The sequence below is a fragment of the Podarcis raffonei genome, chromosome 6 (assembly GCF_027172205.1).
Source record: "Podarcis raffonei isolate rPodRaf1 chromosome 6, rPodRaf1.pri, whole genome shotgun sequence".
Lineage (NCBI taxonomy): Eukaryota > Metazoa > Chordata > Lepidosauria > Squamata > Lacertidae > Podarcis > Podarcis raffonei.
In genome coordinates this window covers 3,377,434-3,401,518 of record NC_070607.1, presented here as the reverse complement: position 1 = coordinate 3,401,518, position 24,085 = coordinate 3,377,434, and the positions used below count along the sequence as shown (strand labels likewise).

Below are 24,085 nucleotides of genomic sequence, written 5' to 3'. Positions count from 1 at the left end.
GTGATATTGCCCCTACTGGTAGGCAAATGGGGGGTCTGTATAAATGTGGGAAATACCTTTTTTTTGGTTTTGTTTGTTTTTTTGGGTTTGTTTGCTTTTTGTTCAAGGAGAGCCAAAGACTTGTGCTTTACTCTTGGGTGTTGGTTTTTTTTGGGGTGGGGGTGGGGTATTTTTATTTTATTCATCCTACTGGTTTAGCCAGTTTTTATTGAACTTGGTTTCTGTGTTTTCAGCTCTTAACACTGGTAAATATGTCTAAAAGCTTATGACTGTTGAGCCTTACAAAAATACATTCAGTGATGATAAATTATTAGATTTTGGAAGTGGTGTGTTTAAGCCTCATTAAATTTGCAGCCATTTATATATCCCCTTTTCTATTTTTTTTAATGCTTGAATACTCTCCCATCACACATCAAGTTACAATTTGCAACAAAAAAGGGCTTATGAAAAAGTTATTGTTTACTGTCATTATTCCTGCTTGAAATTTTCTATTGAGGTCTAGTAAAAATAAATATAAGGAAGCTTGAAGAATTTTAGTAGAAGTAGCACCAGATGTAGTTAAATGCAGAAGCAAATGCATGCAAACACACTGCACATGCTGACTGCACAGATAGCTCTGTGGTACTTGGCTGCAGAAAGTGTATTGAGTTGTATCTTAGACACATTATACCATTTTTCTGCATGTCCAAAGCTATATAGAAGCCTCTTTCATTCTGACCAATTAATACATGAATCCATAAAGACAAGCATATGTAATCAAAAAGCACTTGGTTTCATAGTTCTACTAACTTAGCAGGCATGGGCTTTTTAAAAATAAATGGCCTCAAGGAGGTCACTCTTCAGTCATTTCCCCATATCTCATCAGTATGTTCATAGTGGAATTTACATTATGTTCTACGCATTTGCAAATATTTCTGTCTATGGAAGGGAACTTTTTCCAGCGCTAGATTTGCCAAGTTGTATTCTTGAGATCCAACCTGTTCATTTAAGATCTGGAGGCAGCAGAAGAAATTATACCACAGATGCACCTCCCATCCTGAGCCTCTCATCTGCCCCATGCCCTGCCTGTTCTTATAAACAGACTACAGTTTTACCTTACATGGAAGTGGATGGTAGGCAAGTAGACCAGTGGAAGGAAAGCTAGCAGCTGCATACTCTTCCCTGCCTCAAAATATCTAAAGGGGCAGACAGGATCACCTAACTGTGGTCCAACAACCCTAGATATTTGCTTGGCACAGTGTGTCTTGTGAAGTACGAAATTGATTATGAATGGCAGATTCAACTACCTGGTTCTGTTAACCAAAGCCAGGGCATGTTAGTGTCATGAGGCTTCCTTCCCCCTGCACCTTCCTCCAACCTGCTCTGGAGGGTTGGGAGAACCCCTAGAAGAGTCTGCAGGGGAGGAAAAGAAGCCCTTAGGCAGGCAGAAAGAAATGCTTGCGTTGATGGAACCATCTCCTTAGTGCTGCATTGAATTCCACCCACTATAGGAAAGTGAATGACTAATACCAGCAGTTGACTCCATCTTATGAAGCAAATCTGTGTACTGACTTGCTCTAGAAAGAACTTAGAAAGGTATATCAGTGGCCTCATTCAGACATAGTGCTAAACTATGTTTAGCATTACAAGAAAAAGCCTGTGTAAGCCTTGAGTTTGCATTCTCCTGGGAACAGCTGCAGAGAGGCATTCGAAAGCTTTCAGTTTTAGATTAACTGCATCGTGCCATGAAGTTCTGTGCAGAGTAGACCCACTGAAATTAATGGACCTGACTTTGTCCTATTATTAATTTTTAAATGTTTTTATTTTATTTTTTTATCTGTAAGACTACAGGACCTGTAAAACACCTAAGTTGGAATTTCCATAGTAGCAGCTTACACAATAACTGATTTGGTATTAGGCCAATGTAACATACAAAATCAGAAAAGCATATGACAAATCAAACTATAAATAATATATACTAAATCACAATACACACAGAAAATGGGAAAAAACCCAAAATATAGTGCAAATTCTTAAATAATGCTTTGAGATGGATTGAAGTAATAAAAATAATTAAACCTTTATTCAAAATATTCATATAACTATAGCACCACCTAGTGGTATAAGGATTATTTTTCCACAGATGAGCCTTGTTCACCAAGAGAAGGGGGTTAGGAAACCATACAATATGAGGAGTGGGTGCCAGAAGATTGCCATGTTTGGCTATACTCATAAAATCTATTGTCAACCCAAATTGCAGTGAAATCATCTTTTTAAAAATTGTCCTTGTGTAATTCTTCTAATGGTGCATTAAATTTAATGAATTTAAGTAAATATTCGTAGAATATCACCCATGTTGTCTGCACCAAGAAAAAGTGCTTAATCTTAACTTTCTTTTCTTACCCCTTTTTTGAGACAAGCCAGCTTCAAACCATAGTTAGTAGCCAGGCTTCTGTCGTTGAATCATAGTTAAGTTTAATTACTGTATACGGTTTGGACAACAGGTAAACTGGCTCATCTGAATGGGAAGAATAAACTTCTAGTCATCTCCTCGCCACCATTCTGGAGGAGGAAATGAGTACATAAGCTCAGGATTTGTGGAGGCTCATTCTTGTAATGCTAAGGTTTAGCTTGATAGGGTCCAGTTAACACAGGACTCTATATCTCCGTGTAAAACAAACTGGTTTTGTGTGAATGAGGAGCAGGGCATTGCACCTTGCTCACAAGTTCCAGTGGCACTTCTCCCTGCTTCTGTCGCCACACCACAGATAAAACAAGCCAGAACGTGGCTGGTCATGTTCTCTGAACCCAGCCTGCGGTTTGTTTACTCCAAACCATGCGCTGTAACCAAGACCGGCTCCAGGCTTGCCACTCATGGTTTATTTGGAGGAAACAAACCACAAGCCCAGGTTTGGACAGTATAACAAACCAGAGTCTGGCTTGTTTTATCTGTGGCAGGAATACGGTAAGTAAGCATGAAGTAACAGGGTTTTTTACATTATGATTTAATGTAACGTGTAAACCAAGCTACTGAGATTCTGGTACAGAATTTCCCACCTCCAATTCTTTTCTCCCACTCCCCTATATGGAAAACACAACAGATGAATCTTTTCAAAATTCACAGTTGTGCTTTTAAACAGACACACTAAAAGCAATGGCCTTGATTGAGTAAACTAAATTGCATGAGATTAGCTATGTCCCTGCATCACCAAATGGTTTCTGGTGTAATTGCTGGTCTTGGGTTGATACGCAGCTCTGGAGGAAAGACACTCCACCCTTTTCAGGATCAGTTGCCTAATAGTCATCATTTAAAAACACCAAATTATTTCCTATTTCACCAAATCAACCCAGAGACAGTTCTGTACTTATTAAAAGGGTAGCTCATTGAGAGGACATATTGATGACATCCAAAGTAACAAGGAGAAGAAAATGGCTCCTTTCCTTCACTGCTTCAGTGGGATTCCTGTGGTAAACACTGTGCTGGATTTGCCAATGGACTCACAGTGTTTTAATTATTTATTATGGCAAAAAAATTGCTTTTTGATTTCTTAAGCTACAAGCATAAGGCTCTGGTTCTGAAAGACAGCAAACACTCTCAGCTTTCATTATGATAGTATCTTAGAAGTTCCTTAATAGCTACAGTTGCCATTTACTGGGTAGCTTCTGTTCTGATGTTGCCTATATCTAAATAACTTATGTATTTATGACCGCCTGATGCTTTTCTCCCCACATACAAAAAAGTATCTAATTTTGGAGGCAAAAGTTTGGGGTTTTTTTACCAAAAGAAAAACATGCTTAAATGCAGAAAATCTCTCTCTCTCTCTCTCTCTCTCTCTCTCTCTCTCTCTCTCTCAAAAGTATTAGATATGCTGATGTTACATGTATACATATCTTTTATATATATAAAAAACAGAATCCTGTGGAGTATTTGGTGTTTGCTATAAACAAAATTTGTTTGCTTCTGTGTATGTTAAAGTGACTTTGGGCACCATTTGTAGGCGGGATTGTCTTCTACATGCAAGTCCCATTGAATTGATGGGATGCCTGCAAGAAGACACCCCCTGTGCCCTCTTGTCGTTAATGTTAGTTTGTTGTGGCAGACAATACTCACAAGTCTTTGGCATCCAAAACCAGATTGTGTAACTGGAACAGAATCCCACAGCTGGATTAGGTTAGGGAGATCCCCCTAGCTTAGCATTAGATACAGGCAGCTAGGAGTGGGGAACAAGACTGGCAGTGCCCCCTTTTTTGCCGGCTGTCTTGACAGATCACAGTTTCAGGCTCTGTACAGATCCCTAAATTCAGTCTCTGCTGCCTATTGTGAGTTTACAATTGCCTTACAGTCTCTGCTTGCTATGTAAGCAGCCTCTTTGCTAGCCATGGACCCCTTTCCTTCAAGGCGACCTTATCAGCAGCATGGTGGCATTTTAAAATTAGTTTTGATGGACTTGCAGCCTTCGATCTAGATTTCACTCCCTATTTTTGTTCATCAAACCTGCCTCTCTCACATTTCCCAAGCCATTTCCAGTTGTGGGATTTCTCTATATCTGTGTGCATTCTTTATGGTTGTGTGCAGGGGTGGGGGGTATTAAGCCAAGTTTCCTTTGGTCTTTTTAGGATTGTACCAGTCTCCCCGAGACATTCTTAAGTCATTATCACCTTTTTGGGTGGAGTTCATTTTTTAATAACTTTTTTGACATTTTGGTGCATATATGCTTGGGATAGAGCTCATGTAATTTACCAATCGTATTGATTGTATGTGATTGTGCCCTGCAGAGGTATATTTAACAAAAAATAAAATAAAAAATTGTCTAAAGTGATGCTGGTGATAATAAAGAAGACTCCAAGGCAATGAGCTCATTGACTTTGTGATTTGCTTGGAGGTTACGGGTTTGACAGCTATTGTTATCAACATATGTTTTTAGTTTGAGTTATTTCTTCCCTCAAGTGTGTCTTCTACAGTGTGAAAGCAAATATGTTGTTAAATGCACACCCTAAAAGAAGTAAAATGGCAATATGAAGAACACATAAAAGCATATAAAAATGAATGAAACAAAATCAGAGGATTCAAATGCACAGCAAACTCTGGCAAGCACAGAGTTTCATCAGAGCCCACTAATCCTATGGCAGGACCAGGGGGGGGCAGTGCTAAGAGGATGCTGTCACTGCCATTAACTGTTGGGCAGGCCATCTGCTGGTCTGCAAACAAGCACATGGGAGTGGGGGTTACTAAGGAGAAGTCCTGAGGGTAGCTTTCCTAGGAAACCCCCTCCACAAGCCTAGAACTGGCTCTCTAGCCAATTATACTGCTGCAAACCTAGCTCAAAAATGTTAAAGGCAGTGATGTTAACAATAGGATTGATACTACCATTTACCTGGCTAGCTAAAAAAGCTTCATTTGTAAGGCTTGACGTTGGAAATGACATTTGAAAGTTGCAGAACACAGTATCTTCAGAAATGTGATTGAAACTAGGAGTCTGCTAATCACATTATTTCTGCAGACTTGCTTCTGGAGAATATAGGGCATCATCAACATGCTCAAATATTGCACAATCTTAAGTATTCAGAGCTCAGCAGCACAAACCAAACACTGGCCCATTGAACAATTGCATATGCTTGCAACCCTCCTACCCAAAACATACATTACAGGCTGCACGCGTTTTATACGTTTAAAGCACATTTGAAGCAGATTTCTGTGCACTAGTTTGCTAAGGGTTGCTGAGAATTTTAACTCTCTGAGAGGTAAACTACAGTGCCCAGAATTTGGGTGTGTGCATGTGCACATTCAGGGCATGGTGTTTATGTAAGGAAAACACTGGGGCCTAATTTGAATAGTAGAATGTCTGGCATCTGGTGGGCGGGGCTTTTGTGTTGTGCTCTGGAATTGGCCCCTCTCTTGGGGTGTTCAGTTCAGTTCAGTTAGAGAGATAAATTCTCATTATTGCCTCATCCTGTTGTTTTAGTTTCTCTCAGACACTATGTTGCTGTGCGACAGTTTATTATGAAAGCTTTGTTTGACAGATATGTGAGCCTCTTACTTTGTTGAAAGAAAAGAAACCCTGCTGAAGAATGGGGGAATATCTTAAACTGGGTGAGTGAGGAGATATTCTCTGTCTGATGGGAGGATTGATTTTTTAATCACCCCACCCTCCACAACAGTGTATGCAGCCAAAAATCAACCGAAGACAATCCAGACTCCCAACTCTGTCAGAGGCACAAACCAACTTGTGGATCGAGGGCCCGACCCCCGCTATGTGAAATAAACACACAAGGACACGTGATATAAGGTTAATGGGCAAGAAAAGGCCACAACTTTATTGATTACAGCAGTGAAAAGGTATTGGCTTAGGCATTGGATGACTATAGGAGGTGGGTTTATTCAACAGTAGGTGGAGCCTGTTGATGCTCATCCAACTATAGGCTCACCCCCTGATGTCACCGAGGGTCGTGCCATGGCCTCCCGCCAAGCAGGCACCACCCCACCCTCCACAACAGTGTATGCAGCCAAAAATCAACCGAAGACAATCCAGACTCCCAACTCTGTCAGAGGCACAAACCAACTTGCATAACTTGCAGGTTCTTCAAAAAGTGTCTTGGAAACTATAGTTTTGTTGAGGCCCTGAGCATTGCCTGATGGAGATTCCTAGCCCTCCTAACAGAAATACAGCTCTTTGAGTTCCCAGGGAGATGGAGCTTCTATTAAAGCAGTTGAAATGCATGATGTAGGCAGGCCCTGTGTTTCTCCCCACTCTTCTTCCCACCCCAGTCATTGGGCTATTCCACCTACACCTTCCAGTCCTCTCCCCTGCTGCCCCCCCCCCCAGCATGGCCATTTTGTTATATCTGCAGGTGCTGGTGCAAGCAATACTTATTTTTATGAAACCGTTCTGGGGGCAGGCATGGTTCTCATGCAAGTGCTCTTAAAAGCAGGCTGGCTGGGCGTTCCCTTCCTCTCTATGTTGTCATCCCATAGCTGCCACCTTTAAGACCAGGAAAGGCCATGTGTTGCAAAGAGGAGGGCTGGCTTGCGAAACTGCTTTCTCCCAGTAAAAATGAGTAGGATTACATTGATTTATTCATATTGCGTGTTTTCAACAAAATGAATGAAGAATAGTTTTAAGAAGTAAAACAGAGCTACTTTCTCCTGCTGCTGCTTCTCCAGTTCTGCTGGGTCTATCTACAGTTTCGTATGTGCAGTATATATCCAGACATTCCCACATCGAGTTGAACATTAAATCTCCTCTCAGATCAAACATTGCTTGGCCTCACTCTTTGTTTAACCTGCTTCAGCTGGTCATTCTCCTTTGACCTCCATGGCCTTCCCACCCCTTTTTTCCTTGTTTTGGCTCTGGCTGAGTAGAAGGAACACTCTTACTGACTGGGATGAACTTTGCCAAAAGCAAGCAAACCAGCCATTTGCTCGTCCTGCCTTAAGAGGAGAGAAAGCCCCAGGAAGGAGGAGGTAAGAGATCCCAGTTCTTGAAAGTTTCTTTAAATCAGAGCCAGTCCAGCCATTCAACCAGGTGAGGTCACCTGCCTCAGGTGGTGGAGTTTGGAGTACTATTAAAAGACAGCAAAGGAGTAGTTCCCTCATTTATTAGTAAAGCCTTGCCTCAGTGGGGCAGCCATTTGAATTTTTGCACTAAACTGTCTGGGCATGCTGTAGAAAAAAGGTGATTAATTGTGGAACGTGATACAGGTATATAAGATGGAGAAAAACTACTCTTATCCACAACATGCACCTTCTCATCCTACAACTTTGGGCCACCCAGTGAAACTGAAAGATTAAGGCGAAGCAAAAGAAGGTGTTCTGCCATACAATGCAAAGTTCAGCTCTTACCGTATTTTTCCCTCTATTACACGCAGATTTTTTCTCCTAAAAAGTAAGGGGAAATGTCTGTGCGTGTTATTGAGCGAATGTGTGGTCCCTGGAGCTGACAAGCGCGTGAAGGCAAAAATCAGGCAAATATCAAATCGTCCGGAGAAGGGAAGCCTTGAAAGGAGGAAGCTCTGCCTCAGGGTCTTACTGCCCACCCGCTTCTGTTTCCTTACTGTGTTTGCTCAAACGGAACAAAGAGCAGAGAAAACCCTTCCCCTCCAGGCAAGCAGAGTGGAAAGCAGCAGAGCGTCCTTCTAATTCCTCTCCGTGCGTCTGGGACTCGAAGGCAACATGCAGGTGGGGGGGGGGAGAGAGAGAGAGCTGGTTGGCTTGTGTGTGTGTGTGTGGGGGGGACATTTGCCTTCCTTTCCTCCCTCCGGTAAAACCCCTCTCCTGCATTCTTAGCCAGCTGCTTCTCTGCACACCCCTCTCCTTGTCGCTTCTATGTTTTTCCTTCCCTCCCTACTTAAAACGTGGTTCCAATCACGGATCCACATGGATCCTCAGGATCTTTGCATTGAGTCACCCCAAATTCACCATCAGATCACATAGCAATGATCTGATGCAAAAACAGGGCTGCAATGGTGCAAAAACATGGTTACAAAGCACAGATCCACATGGATCCTCAGGATCTTTGCATTGGGTCACCCCAAATTCACCATCAGATCACATAGCATGTCCATGGCTACAGCCTGCACCAAAAAAATCACGCACCCACTGTTGCCTGGGGCTGCAATGGTGCAAAAACGTGGTTACAAAGCATGGATCCACATGGATCCTCAGGATCTTTGCATTGGGTCACCCCAAATTCACCATCAGATCACATAGCATGTCCATGGCTACAGCCTGCACCAAAAAAATCACGCACCCACTGTTGCCTGGGGCTGCAATGGTGCAAAAACGTGGTTACAAAGCATGGATCCACATGGATCCTCAGGATCTTTGCATTGGGTCACCCCAAATTCACCATCAGATCACATAGCATGTCCATGGCTACAGCCTGCACCAAAAAAATCACGCACCCACTGTTGCCTGGGGCTGCAATGGTGCAAAAACGTGGTTACAAAGCATGGATCCACATGGATCCTCAGGATCTTTGCATTGGGTCACCCCAAATTCACCATCAGATCACATAGCATGTCCATGGCTACAGCCTGCACCAAAAAAATCACGCACCCACTGTTGCCTGGGGCTGCAATGGTGCAAAAACGTGGTTACAAAGCATGGATCCACATGGATCCTCAGGATCTTTGCATTGGGCTACCCCAAACTCACCATCAAATCACATGTCTGTGGCCGCAGCATGAAGCACAAAAATGATACATCCACTGTTTCATTCAGAATTTTTTTTCTTGTTTTCCTCCTCTAAAAACTATGTGCGTGTTATGGTCAGGTGCGTGTTATCGAGCGAAAAATACGGTAATTTGTGACCACAAAATGTAGCAGTGAAGGGTCTGGCCAATTTTGATGGCTTTAAAAAGGGGATTTGGTGGATTCAAGGAAGATAAGACTGTCATTGGCTTCTAGCCATGATGGCTGCATTGTGCCTCAAAGGCACAATTGGGGCAAACAGGTAATTTTAGACGCTGGACTTAATGGCCTTACTGGGGGGAGGGGTGGCTTTTAGACACTCAGATAATCATAGAAACAGAGTTGGAAGGGACCCCAAGGTTCATCTAGCCCAACCCCCTGCAAGGCAGTCACATGTATTACTTCAGCTGCGAAGCATGCAATTAACATTTCTCTCGCCACTCCCACCTGGCATCCCATGCTTGACAACTGTTTCTACATCCTGAATGCATTAGAGCAAAAGAATGAAAAAATAAAATTGCCAATCCCAATTTAAAAAGCAAACAAATATGTCCAGTTCTGCATTTTAAACTCTCTTAGATTACAGCACCATCATTACAGGAGTAAAATGCCGTTTGCTTCATCTGTCTCGCTCCTGAACACATTCATTGAGGAAAAAGCACCATTTTGCTTACTCTCTGATTTCCTGCACTAAGATGCTTCATGGGTGGCTGTTTCAGCAGGAAGTACCGTAGGTGGTTTATCTGTGTGCATGCTCATTTATGTTTGAGAAAGCTGGATCTCTTCATCTTTAGTCCACCCCCTCCTGCTTACAGGAAGATGCAGCTCCCACTACTACTTCTCATCTGTATGTTGTCTGCTGTAACTCCACACCACCACTCAGTGAAGGATGTATGCACTGCCAAGCCAAAGGATATCCCTGTAAACCCTATGTGTATCTACCGCAACCCAGAGAAGAAGGCCCAAGAGGCTGCAGCCTCTGGGCCGATTCAAGAGAACCTTCCCAGCTCCACCAACCCACGTGTCTGGGAGTTGTCCAAGGCCAATTCTCGCTTTGCTGCCCTCTTCTACAAGAATCTGACCAGCTCCAGGAATGCCAATGACAACATCTTCTTGTCACCCCTCAGCATCTCCACAGCCTTTGCCATGACTAAGCTGGGAGCCTGTGGCAACACCCTCCAGCAGCTAATGGAGGTAACGTGGGGGCAGGGTTATGTGGGGGCAGCCTTCTTGCATAAGACTGAGCTGGAGTGTTTCCTTTCGGAAGACTCAACGATTTCCACTCTATGCTTGGTTGTTAACCTTTCCACATGGTTTTTAGGTATTGGTTCAGTAAAGGTAAAGGGACCCCTGACCATTAGGTCCAGTCGTGACCGACTCGGGGGTTGCGGCGCTCATCTCACTTTATTGGCCAAGGGAGCCGGTGTACAGCTTCCGGGTCATGTGGCCGACCTTCTGATCAGCAAGTCCTAGGCTCTGTGGTTTAACCCACAGCGCCACCCACGTCCCTTAAAGCTCATCTAAAACCATAGGCCACCATGAATAAAGAATATCACAGATCAGCATGTTGCATATAGGGCAGTTGTGCAAACAGAACAAGTGCCCATCAAACAACAAGACTTCCCCCCTTTTCCCCTCTCGTGTCCCTAAATCTGCACTGGAAGGTCATACTGTTTTAAGCGGGACATCTCAGGTTGACAGAAGCCACCCCGGCTACTGACCCCAGTCCAGAATGTCCTGCTTTGGCTCCAATGCTCTGGCCGTGCCTTGTCCCCATCACTCTTCCTCCTTCTGTTTGGCACTTTTAGAAGCTGATGTCCAGAAGTACGTCTCTGGCACCAGCTGAGGAGGAGGAGGCCACAGCTTCCCTAGGCTGTGTGGACTGGCGCTGCGCCTCCCAAGGCCATGTGGACCAGCGCAGGCTTCCCAGCATCTCCCGAGGCAGAGGAGGCAGACCTCCTAGATCTGTACATACAAATCATAAGTTTTCAGTTACCAAAAACAATACAAGCTTTTCATCCTTGTGACTATGGATTGTGATTTGTTTGGAACGTCAGGTCCAAATCAGGCAAACGGGCATATCCACCTGGAGACCCATATATCTCTAAACCATGAGCTCCCCAGGGCTGTTACTCAGTGGGGCTTCTGCAGGAGGACTTGCAGGGGAACAGTGCTCTCCAGGGGCGTAGCTAGCTGCTCCAGGACCCAGAATGGTGGGGGTGGGGCAAGCCCCTCATGGGGGCGTGGGGGTGATCCGCTCAGGGGGGCACCGTGGCAAGCTGCCCACAGAGTCTGCCTGGCAGTTGCAAGCCCCACGCATCATTCCCAGTGCTACCCCACGCGGTGTGCCATTTTGTCAGCCCCTCAAGGATGACACCTGGGTGGACCGCACCCCCCCTTCCTACGCCCCTGGTGCTCTCCCTTGTCTCTTCCATCAAATAACATGTTTCATCTTGAAGACTAAAGCTTCCTCCAGACTCTCAGTATTTTGCTGGAGAAATTTAAGTAGGTACATACCAGAACTTTAGGGCTGTTCAGTTAAAGTGGATGAAAGGGCTCTCTTGCCCTAGCACAACAAATCCACTTTAAGAAAGAAAATGACATTTTGTGATCAGGAAAGTGACGAGGAAAGATGTGTAAACACACCAGAAGCAGAATGTCCATTGTCATAGAACTATCCCACAAACAAATCAGTACAAATGCTAAGTAAAGACCAGACACAGTTTGACCATTGTGGAAACTTAATGTCAGGAAATCAGGATGAATGCAGAATAAACAGTGTAGAGTAAACAGCCTCATATAGGCATATTTCAGTCAAATTAATGCATGAAGGGGTTAAAGCAGACATCCCCAACCTGCGGCCCTCCAGATGTTTTGGCCTACAACTCCCATGATCCCTAGCTAGCAGGACCAGCGGTCAGGGATGATGGGAATTGTAGTCCAAAACATCTGGAGGGCCAAAGGTTGGGGGTGGCTGGGTTAAAGCCATAAAGTAGAGCTTAGCCTAGGTCACTTCCCCTCACCTTGGGAGGAAATGGGCAACCAAGCCTTTCACTGTCTCAGTCTACATGTGAAATCAGTTGTGTGAGGAGCTCTGAGCTGCTCCCTCCAACCACATGGCTTTATCAACAAGAATGCAGTCTGAAACTAGCTTTTTTCTATACCAATGGTTTAGGAACTTTTACCATTTTGTAATCAAGCAATATTTTACTGCCTGTGTAACTTTTTCTGACTGCTGTATGGAAAAGTACATGAATCTGACCTTTGAATAGTTTTGTAACGTAACCATTTTATAAGTTCCCAAACATGTGGTCTGTCTGTGTGGTAGGGAAGTGGGATACTTAGGACCTCACTGGAAGGGCACATTTTTAAAGTTTTCTATTATATTTCCATCTTTTCTTTGCTGCATGTTTTGCCATGTTAAATCTCTGCTGGGGTTCTTGCCTCAAACTTGGGTCTAGGCTTCCAGGATCCCAAAAGACAAAGTAGTAGCAAGTGCATTATAAGCTATGGTAGACTAAAAAAGTCTGCCTTGTCAGATGCATCCATTTGGAAATACAGTGGTACCTCGGGTTACAGATGCTTCTGGTTACAGACGTTTCAGATTACAGACTCCACTAACCCTCAAATAGTACCTTGGGTTAAGAACTTTACTTCCTGTTTTTCCAGGTTTTTCAGTTTGACACCATTTCAGAAAAGACATCAGATCAGATCCACTTCTTCTTTGCCAAACTTAACTGCCGGCTTTACAAGAAAGCCAACAAATCATCAGAGTTGGTGTCAGCCAACCGCCTCTTTGGGGAGAAGTCCTTCAGCTTCAATGAAACCTATCAGAATGTTAGTGAGGTGGTTTATGGAGCTAAACTCTGGCCTTTGAACTTCAAAGTGAGTCATAAATGTGATGATGCTATTAAGAGGTGTGAATATATTTCTTATTCTCTTAGGCATTTCTGAACTTGAAGGATGAATACTGAGGTATGCAAACTAGAAGTTAACACATGTTTTTGTTTTCTTTTGTTGCTGTTTGGGAGCTTAGTCCCCCCTCCACACTCCACATTCACTTTTGCTCCTCAAATGACTCACATCCCAGCCTCACATCCAGACCTGATTTCCTCCTCCTCTTTGCCCCCTCCTCCTGGGCTGCCCTGTGCCTCCCAGCACTTTGCAACTTTACTTCAGTGGTAATATTTTCTAATTCTGTGCTAATTTACTTCTGGATTTGGCTGCTGTTATGGACAAAGTTATAGGGTTGCCTTTTTCTTAATGAATTGTTATGATGGAAAAAAATGGAATAAAAACATTATGGAGAACTGTTCGGTGTGAATTAAGATTTTCACACCTATGGTTTTTATTCTCGGGGCTTTGGCTTAGAGTCATTCTCTGGATTTTTTCTGTTTATTTCAGAAAATACATTTGTTTCATAAAATTTACATACTACTTGATTGACATTGTCACAAGTCATCAATAAGCTGCATTTAAGACAGCGTACGCTACAAAATATGCTTCCACCCCTCCCCGATGGTGTTACTCTGTTATTTCCTTGGTGTTGGCATAGCCATATTACCTCCCCACCCATAAAGGTAAAGGTAAAGGTACCCCTTGCCCATACGGGCCAGTCGTGTCCGACTCTGGGGTTGCACGCCCATCTCGCTTGAGAGGCCGGGGGCCAGCGCTGTCCGAAGACACTTCCGGGTCACGTGGCCAGCGTGACGAAGCTGCTCTGGCGAGCTGGCACCAGCGCAGCACACGGAACACAATTTACCTTCCCGCTATAAAGCGGTACCTATTTATCTACTTGCACTTAGGGGTGCTTTTGAACTGCTAGGTTGGCAGGCGCTGGGACCGAACGACGGGAGCTCACCCTGCCGTGGGGATTCGAACTGCCGACCTGACGATCGGCAAGTCCTAGGCGCTGAGGTTTTACCCACAGCGCCACCCGCGTCTCCTCCCCACCCATATACAGGTCCTATTCTTTTTACAGAAGGTCAAGACAAATGGGGTCCATTGAATATCCCTTGGAGTTCCAGAACTGCAAACTACTACTAAGGAAATTCTCTCTCACAGTCAGAAACTGCTGTGATTTGAGCACAGTTGCCCTGCAAGGTGCATTCATTTACAGTGGCCTGCATGTGCCATTCACTTATAAACACAGCCGCTTCCCTTAGTGCACATGTGAGTGCTACTTATGCCCCTACTGCATTTTTCTTGGTTTTTTAATCCTCCAATTCTGTCAACTGGCCAAGAGGACAATTTGTACTGACCTGTATAGTTTTGGCTGGTTGGTAACCATGACTTTGGACACATGACCAACCACATGTTTTTTCCAAATAGGCTGATGGTCTTGTCTCCAGTTCTTTATAGAAAGGTATTATGTCCTTTACTGTAGGTGTTGAACAATAGTACGGAGGGACTGTGGTTGAGAAATTCTATTAGCTTTGAACCAAATTAAATAATTAAACATCTGAATACGTTGTCTGGTAGAATGTGAGATTTCATAGAGCCTTTTCTATGCCCCACCTTCCAGGAGAAGCCAGAATTATCTCGGGCACTCATTAATGATTGGGTGGCAAACAAAACAGAGCAGCTCATCAAGAATGTGATCCCGGAAGGAGGCGTTGATGCCCTCACCGTTTTGGTACTAGTCAACACTATTTACTTTAAGGTATGGAAAGGTCACAAGAGTGACGTTCTTGCACTGATGAAATGTGGTTTAAAACCTGCCCAGAGAGGGGAGAGGGGCTGTTGATGGAAGGAGAAAACCAAGCCTAGCTATGTTCCTGCCGGCAGGGTGTGTGTGGCAGCCATGCCCCATGATGATGCTGGCTTCACAAAACTGACCGAGAGGCCGATGCCAGGAATATAGCTAGTCCACAGAGAGGATGAGGAGCCAGTTGTGAGGGACATTGTCTGATTGCCTGCCCAACCTTACAAGGCATAATTGTAAACATCAGTGGGAATGGAAGTGAGATCATCAGTTTGTGTATCCGAAGCCTGTTTCTGTCGTGATCCCTTTCAATGGGCACTCACTCAAGACATCTCAACATTAAATAGTTACTACTGAACCTGTCTTAACAAAGGTGGGGTCCCCCCCCAAATCTTCAGGTGCTTTTGTGTCGATCCCAATCCATTTCAGTGATACAGAGCCATGTGTGGTAATTATTCCAGATTAATAATTTCCTTGTGGGGAGTAAACCTGCATGGGGTTGGTGAGAAATCAGGGCCAAAGTAAATTGCGCTGGGTAGTCCAGATCCCTGGCTTCTGACTGATTGTTCTCTTTTATTTTAATGCATTAACCCAGGGCCACTGGAAATCAAAGTTCCAGCTCGAAAATACAAAGGTGGAGACCTTTTACAGAAATGGTTCTGGGCCTTGCCCTGTGCCTACCATGTATCAGGAAGCGACATTCAAGTACGCCTCTATTGCAAGCTCCAAAGTGGAGGTCCTGGAGCTGCCCTACAAAGGAGATGACATCACCATGGTGCTCATCCTGCCCTTTGCACAGACCCCCCTGGCAGAAGTGGAACAGGGGCTGACAGCTGAGAAGCTGGAAGGCTGGCTGAACGTCCTGAGAGAGGTCTCTATCTCAGTGCATCTGCCCCGCTTCCGTATGGAGGACAGCTTCAGCCTGAAGGAGAAGCTAAAGCAGATGGGTCTGACGGATCTTTTCAGACGGGAAGACGCCAATCTGCCAGGTGAGTCTTGAAGGGCTCCTGTGCTTGGAAAGAGGATAGGATGCCCCTCTGCCCTTCCAAGTAACCACCCTCAGCATAGAAACTCACACCTGGCAAAAAATGTTTATGCTGTTAAAAAATAAAGGGGGGGGGGCACATTCCGTTTCAAAGATCCTGGAGATTAACAACTTGGATTCCTAAGATTCTCATATTTTATTTCAAAGCATAACAACTTTCTAGACCTCCTTATTGTAAAAACATCCTTCCTTGGAGGTTTTTAAGCAGAGATTGGATGGGCATCTGTCATGGATACTTTAGTTGAGATTCCTGCAATGCAGGAGGTTGGACTAGATGACCCTTGGGGTCCCTTCCAACTCTACAATTCTATGATTCTATATGTTGGCATACCTGTGTTTGGTCTCACGAAGTTCATGGAGCTTCTACGTTCTGCTTGTCACTCTAAGATCTGCAGTCACGTACTATATGTTCTCTGCCCCTTTATTTACCAGCACCACTTCTCTTGTTGCCACACTGATGCTGTCATGAAAGATCCAAAATCTTCAAATAGTAAAGATTGACTTCAAAATAATATATCCAGTTTTAACAATCATATGCAAAACTTTGCTTATATGCTACCTCCCTGGCCACACATACAATTTATCAGGAATAGCCTTGGTCTCATTACCATGAGAGACAAAATAAAAGTAGCCTCTCCAGATTTTCTAAGAATGTATATCAAAAAGTAAATAATAAGCACATGGTAAAAACAACCCTAATTATAAAACTAAACAAACTTCTTTACAATTATATTTTTTGCCCTAGTTTTGAAAGCTCACCGTCCCCAGGTGTATTTGAGCATCTGGCAGATAAAATGAAAGTCTTGCTCTGAAACCCTGATTATATCAGGTGTTGGGGGGGTCTTTGGCCCCCCAGATTTTGCTGAACTACAACTCCCATCAGCCTCAGCCAGCATTAGCAATAGTCAGAGTTGATGGCAAGTTGTAGGTCAGCAACTTCTGGGGGCCAGAGATTCCCCACACCTGGTTTATATGATCCATCAGTTCAGACCATCAACATGCATACAATCTCTAAGGTCTAGTTCAGAGATCCATCCTGTGCCACTTTGAAGTGGGGGATAGAAGTCCATCACCATATGCTGGAGGGTATTCTAGCTACAGCCTGCTCTAGGCCTTCTAGTGCATTCCTTCTCTTCTGCAATCAATTTTAGCCAGGTTTGTGATGCAGCTGATGCAGCTTGCTTTCTTTCTTTCTTTCTTTCTTTCTTTCTTTCTTTCTTTCTTTCTTTCTTTCTTTCTTTCCCTTCCTTCCTTCCTCTCTCTCTCTCTCTCTCTCTCTCTCTCTCTCTCTCACACACAAACACATGGCTCCCACCTTTTGCATCCTCTCTACAGCTTCTTATGCAATGAGAAGCAGTGCCATAAGTGGGAAGTGTATATATTCCATCACAGGGGTGCCAACTTGAATAAAATATGGAGGGGGCAGGTAAGCCCCACTCCGCAGAATTGATCACATGATGTGGCTGGTGCGCGCGCACGCACACACACACTCACCATTTGATGGCAATTTCTGCATGGACTCAATGCTTAATAGCCACATCATAAACTCCAGGACCGCCTGCTTTTCCCCAATAGGCAGCTTGCACTCCCTCAATTTATACTGTAATTTTACTGTAATTCTTGTCTTTTTCTTTTTTCCCCCTTTTTTCCTTTTATAAATTTTTATTCATATTTGCACATATATCCAGGAAAAACATAAACAAAAAATCCACCACATACCTTATACAAATTATATCCACTTCACAAATCATAAATAAAATACATAACTGAGTTAGTCTCAACTGAGCCTTGGACTTCCCTCCACTCCTTTGGTAAGTATTGAATAAATTATATAGTCGCGTACTTTTTAACTCTTTTACATAGGCCTTTCCTGCTGTTAGAGTTATTTCAACCCCGCCAGTGTCACCTCAGATTTAGATTCCATATACATTAAATATTTCTTCCAATTATCATGAAATTTCTGTTCGTCTTGGTCCCTTAATCTTCCTGATATTCTATCAAGCTCAGCATAATTTATCATTTTAACCTGCCAATCACTTATGTTGGGTATTACTTCTAATTTCCAATTTTGTGCTAACATAATTCTTGCAGCTGTCGTAGCATATAGAAACAAGATCTTGTCTTCTTTTTTAATTTCTTTACCGACCATTCCTAACAAAAAAGCTTCTGTCTTTTTGGGAAATGTATATTTCAAGATTTTTTTAAGTTCATTATAAACCAATTTTCAAAAGCCTCTCACTTTGCAACACGACCACCACATATGGTAGAGGTCACCTTCTACCTTTCTACATTTCCAGCATCTTTTATCCTTCAACTTATAAATCTTCGCTAATTTCACTGGTGTGTGATACCACCTGTAGATCATTTTCCACAGGTTTTCCTTTAGTGCCGTGCATGCCGTAAATCTCATATTCTTGTTCCATAGTTCCAACCACCTCTCAAAGTCGATGTTATATCCAATATCTATCGCCCACCTAGTCATAGCCTCATCTTTTGTATACCACTCCAGCAAAATATCATACATCCTTGACAGTGTTTTGTTCTTACCTTCTATAACTTCTACATTAAATTTAGATTTTTTATCTTCAAATCCTACTTTCTTTTTGTCTTCTTTTAGCAGATCATTTACTTGGTGGTATTGCAACCACCCTGTAAATAAATTTTTGATCTCTTCATATGGTCTAAGTTTAATCCCTTGATCTGTCTTCCAAGTTAGTTCTTCATAGGTGACATTCTTCCCTTCCATGTTTATTTTTTTTATAGTTAACACCTCTATTGGTGAAATCCACCAAGGTCTCTTCCTTTCCAATATATTTTTATTTCTTTCCCATACTTGGAATAGTGGTCCCCTAAAAATATGATTTAGAAAGCCTCTATGAACTTTCATCTTTTCGTACCACAGGTACGAGTGCCACCCGTACCTGTTATCGAAACCTTCCAAGTCCAAGATGTCCCTATTTTCCAATCTTATCCAATCCTTCAGCCACAATAAACACGCCGCTTCATAATATAAACTTAGATCCGGTAGAGAGAATCCCCCTCTTTCTTTTTTGTCCACCAGATGTATCTCGCTAAGGCTCTTTGCCACTCTTTACACTGCTTTAGACCTTTTAGTACCGGAATGGTTTGGAACAAAAATAACATTCTGGGGAGAATATTCATTTTGATAACTGCTATCCTCCCCAGAAAAGATAACCTCAATCTCTCCCAAATTTCAAGATCTTTCTTAATATTCTTCCAAGTGACTTCATAATTATCCTTATATAGGTTAATATTTTTTGCTGATATCCACACTCCAAGATATTTCACTTTCTTTGCTGTCATAATTCCCATCTTTTGTTCTAGTTCTACAATATCTTCCTTAGTTAGATTTTTAGTCAACATTTTAGTCTTATTTTTATTAATCTTGAGGCCTGACACCGCTCTAAACTCTTCAAATTTTTGCAAGGCTTCTTTCATACTATTTTTTGGGTCTTCTAGAGTTAATACAATATCATCCGCGAAAGCTTTTATCTTATGTTCTTTAGTCCCTACCTTAATCCCTTTCACTTCCGCTGCCTCTCTCAGTCTCTTAGTAAGTACCGTATTTTTCGCTCTATAACACGCACCCGACCATAACACGCACATAGTTTTTAGAGGAGGAAAACAAGAAAAAAAAATTCTGAATGAAACAGTGGATGTATCATTTTTGTGCTTCATGCTGCGGCCACAGACATGTGATTTGACGGTGAGTTTGGGGTAGCCCAATGCAAAGATCCTGAGGATCCATGTGGATCCATGCTTTGTAACCACGTTTTTGCACCATTGCAGCCCCAGGCAACAGTGGGTGCGTGATTTTTTTGGTGTAGGCTGTAGCCATGGACATGCTATGTGATCTGATGGTGAATTTGGGGTGACCCAATGCAAAGATCCTGAGGATCCATGTGGATCCATGCTTTGTAACCACGTTTTTGTACCATTGCAGCCCCAGGCAACAGTGGGTGCGTGATTTTTTTGGTGCAGGCTGTAGCCATGGACATGCTATGTGATCTGATGGTGAATTTGGGGTGACCCAATGCAAAGATCCTGAGGATCCATGTGGATCCGTGCTTTGTAACCATGTTTTTGCACCATTGCAGCCCTGTTTTTGCATCAGATAATTGCTATGTGATCTGATGGTGAATTTGGGGTGACTCAATGCAAAGATCCTGAGGATCCATGTGGATCCGTGATTGGAACCACGTTTTAAGTAGGGAGGGAAGGAAAAACATAGAAGCGACAAGGAGAGGGGTGTGCAGAGAAGCAGCTGGCTAAGAATGCAGGAGAGGGGTTTTACCGGAGGGAGGAAAGGAAGGCAAAAGTCCCCCCCCCACAAGCCAGCCAGCTCTCTCTCTCTCTCCCCCCCCCCCAACCTGCATGTTGCCTTCGAGTCCCAGACGCACGGAGAGGAATTAGAAGGAATCTGCTTGCCTGGAGGGGAGGGGTTTTCTCTGCTCTTTGTTCCGTTTGAGCAAACACAGTAAGGAAACGGAAGCGGGTGGGCAGTAAGACCCTGAGGCAGAATGCAGGAAAGCAGCAGCTTTCCTCCCTTCTCCGGAGGATTTGATATTTGCCTGATTTTTGCCTTCACTCGCGCTTGTCAGCTCCAGGGACCACACATTCGCTCAATAACACGCACAGACATTTCCCCTTACTTTTTAGGAGAAAAAATCTGCGTGTAATAGAGGGAAAAATACGGTACTTCAAGTACTGTTATAAATAACAGAGGAGACAGGGGGCAGCCTTGTCTAGTCCCTTTAGATATGTCAAAAAATTCTGATGTCGAGTTATTTATTATTAGCTTAGCTTTTTGTTCATTATAGATAGCTTCTATACCTTTTCTAAATCTTTCACCCAGCCCCATCGTTTTTAGATTTTCTGTCAGGAAGCACCAAGAAACGTTATCAAAGGCCTTTTCGGCATCAATGAAAATCAAAGCGGCTTGTTTGTCTATTCTGGTTTCCAAATATTCAATGATATCTAATGATATCACATTTCTTACGTTGTCCTTCAGTTGTCTCCCTGGAAGGATGCCCGTTTGATCTTTATGGATTCTGTTATTTAATACTTTTTAAAAATCTTTCTGCCATTACATCCGCAAACAGTTTATAGTCGTTATTTAATAATGAAATCGGCCTATAGTTTTTCACCTCTAAGGCATCCACATCTTTTTTAGGAATTAATGTAATATAGGCTTCCTTCCAGGTATTCGGGGTCTTCCCTTCTTTTAAAGTATTGTTCATCACTTCACATAGGGTTGGGCTTATTTGATCACTTAATACTTTATAATATTTGGCTGACAGACCATCTGGCCCCGGCGCTTTACCGATTTTCATCTTTGATATTGCCTTCCTTACCTCCTCCTCTGTAATCAGCTGATTTAATAATTCTTTTTCTTCGGTTGATATCTGTTGTAAATGATGTTCTTTCAGATAGCGTTCTATATCATAGCCTGTCTCCTTACCTCTTTTATATAAATCCTTATAGTATTTCTGAAACAACCTTTTTATTTCATTTGGGTCTTCCACTATCTTATCTCCATCCCTTATCCTACAGATCATATTTTGTTTTTTCCTTTCTCTTAGTTGCCAGGCCAAATATTTCCCTATTTTATTAGCAGATTCAAAACGCTTCTGTTTCAACATTTTAACTTTCCACTCAATCTCCTGGTTTACTATCATAGAAAATTGGGCTTGTAATAACTTTATATTTTGTTTTATAGTCTCATCACCTGGCTTAGTAGTTAATTGTCTTTCATTCTCCATTAACTGTACTAAAATCTCCTCCTTCTTTTTCTCTTTTTCTTTTCTTTGATGGCTGTTTTTCTGAATTAGAAAGCCCCTCATGACGGCTTTCCCTGCGTCCCAAACCGTTTCTAAAGCTGTAATTCTTGTCTTTTTCAGGGATAATTTCAGGTGCCCGGAGGGATGTTTTTGTATCTGAAGCATTCCACAAAGCATCTCTAGAGGTAAGCCGGTGCTGTTCTCATTGCCGCTTTCAACCGCCTTGCAGGCAGCTCCAGCACTCACACACAGGGGCTATCTCAAAGGCATTTGTGTTGTAGCAGGTATCATTTTAGGAGAGACATTTCCACCATTGTAAGAGAAAAGGGCGGATGCCTCAAAATGGTGATTGCCCACTACATACCTTCCAACATTTGTCCGATGAAAATAGGGACATCCCATTGCTCCAACATATATAAAAACATAATTAAACATTTTAAAACTTCCCTATACAGGATTGCCTTCAGATGGCTCGGGGTCAGATAACTCCATATCCTCCAGCATTTCTCCAGTGGAAATAGGGACAGTCTAAGGAAAAGTGGGACATTCCAGGATCAAATCAGAAACTGGGACGGCTTCTCTAAATCAGGGACATCCCTGGGAAACAGGACACTTGGAGAGTCTGCCACTATACTTTTGATCAGCATGTGTATATATTTCAAAATCTGCTTTCCAAGTAATCAGGGGGGCACCTATTTAGTTGATTAATCTAACCAGTTAGTAAATGAAACATGCAACCCTAGTTATGTTCTCAAGGGATAGGGCATTATGGAAGAAGAAAGCCCTTTTTTCTATTGGTCTCCAGTGCAATTGCTCTTGAAAACGTGTGGCCTAAATTCTGTGCATCTTTGATTGGCAGGTGAATGAAGAAGGCAGCGAGGCAGCTGCTTCCACAGCCGTCATGATCACAGGCCGTTCATTTCCTTTGAACAAACTTGTCTTCAATGCTAACAGACCTTTCTTGGTGCTCATACGGGAAGTTGCCATCAATGCCATTCTCTTCCTGGGCAGAGTAGCCAATCCCTGCGCTTAACACTTCAGGTTGTTTTTCAGTGGTCCTCCTCCTGTTTTGAAACAGCTAATAAAAAGGTATCATTGCTGTATCTCTCTTATGGTATGACATGTTCTCAAATTACAACTAAACCCATTCTTACTCAGCTGTGTGTTTTGACTCTGAAATGCCTTCATCATTATTATTCTGTTATTATTTTTTTATTAAATTTGTTTACCGCAGGGCAGTTCACGACATAAAGTTACAATATAAAAACACAAATATATAAAAATGCATAATAAAAACAAAAGCAAAGACAACCCAAAAATTCCTCCTTCCACAACAGGAAGACTTGCAGGACAATCTGCAGAGGCGAAGGCACCATCTGCTTGCATATTGTGTGTCTTCCCTCTTTCATGTCTTTCTCTTTCCATCTGTCCTTCCTGCCTAGCAGCATTTTCTTTTTCTTTGAAAATCTGAGTCTTAGAAGAATAAATTGAAGATACAAAGATTTGTTTCTCACAATTTACTACACACACCTGCCTCTTCAGCTATGTTTAGAGACAGTAGTTTATTAACTGGTGGCACCTTAATTTAGGGTGGCGCTATGGGTACCTCAGTGCCTAGGTAGGACTTGCCAATCGTATGGTCGGCGGTTCGAATCCCCGCGGTGGGGTGAGCTCCCGTCTTTCGGTCCCAGCTCCTGCCCACCTAGCAGTTCGAAAGCACTCCTAAGTGCAAGTAGATAAATAGGTGCTGCTTTATAGCGGAAAGGTCAACGGCGTTCCGTGTGCTGCGCTGGTGCTGGCTCGCCAGAGCAGCTTCGTCACACTGGCCACGTGACCCGGAAGTGTCTTCGGACAGCGCTGGCCCTCGGCCTCTTAAGTGAGATGAGCGCACAACCCTAGAGTCGGACACGACTGGCCCGTACGGGCAGGGGTACCTTTACCTTTATTTAACCTTTAAGATGGCAGGTGTTTGGAGAGGCTAGCTGCACCACAAGAGGGGTGTATTGGGGAATGATCCCTCCCCCCGCTGCCCTGTGAATAACATGGCCACTTTATTCCTAAAGACCAGGAAGAGCGTGCGAGCTATTTGGAAGCCATTCGCAACTGATGACAGCTTTACCGAATAAACAGTTGGCTATGCAAATTTGAATTCTAACTTGTTGACTTTGATTAATAAAATGAAGGCCCCAGTTCCCATTAATGGAGGTTGATCACAGATACAAGGTATAGCAAATGGGGTATCAAAACAAAAAACACCCTGCCTGCCCCATGGTGTATATAGCAATCTGTGCATTTATTTCCACTTAAGAACAGTGGAAGCATTGAAGAGCACTGGAAGAGCACTCAAGATCCTACTTGCACCTTGA

The 24,085-nt window shown here is 43.1% G+C and overlaps 1 protein-coding gene across 1 annotated transcript; it reads left to right on the top strand.

Annotated features, from left to right (window-relative positions):
• Positions 1-7,085: 7,085 nt before the first annotated feature.
• On the top strand, positions 7,086-22,882 carry SERPINC1 (serpin family C member 1). The gene is made up of 7 exons (XM_053391213.1): positions 7,086-7,441; positions 9,985-10,363; positions 12,839-13,054; positions 14,694-14,831; positions 15,469-15,862; positions 21,840-21,904; positions 22,579-22,882. Exons 1-7 carry the CDS (start codon positions 7,293-7,295, stop codon positions 22,750-22,752), a joined length of 1,515 nt encoding a protein of 504 aa, XP_053247188.1. The 5' UTR covers positions 7,086-7,292; the 3' UTR covers positions 22,753-22,882.
• Positions 22,883-24,085: the final 1,203 nt, after the last annotated feature.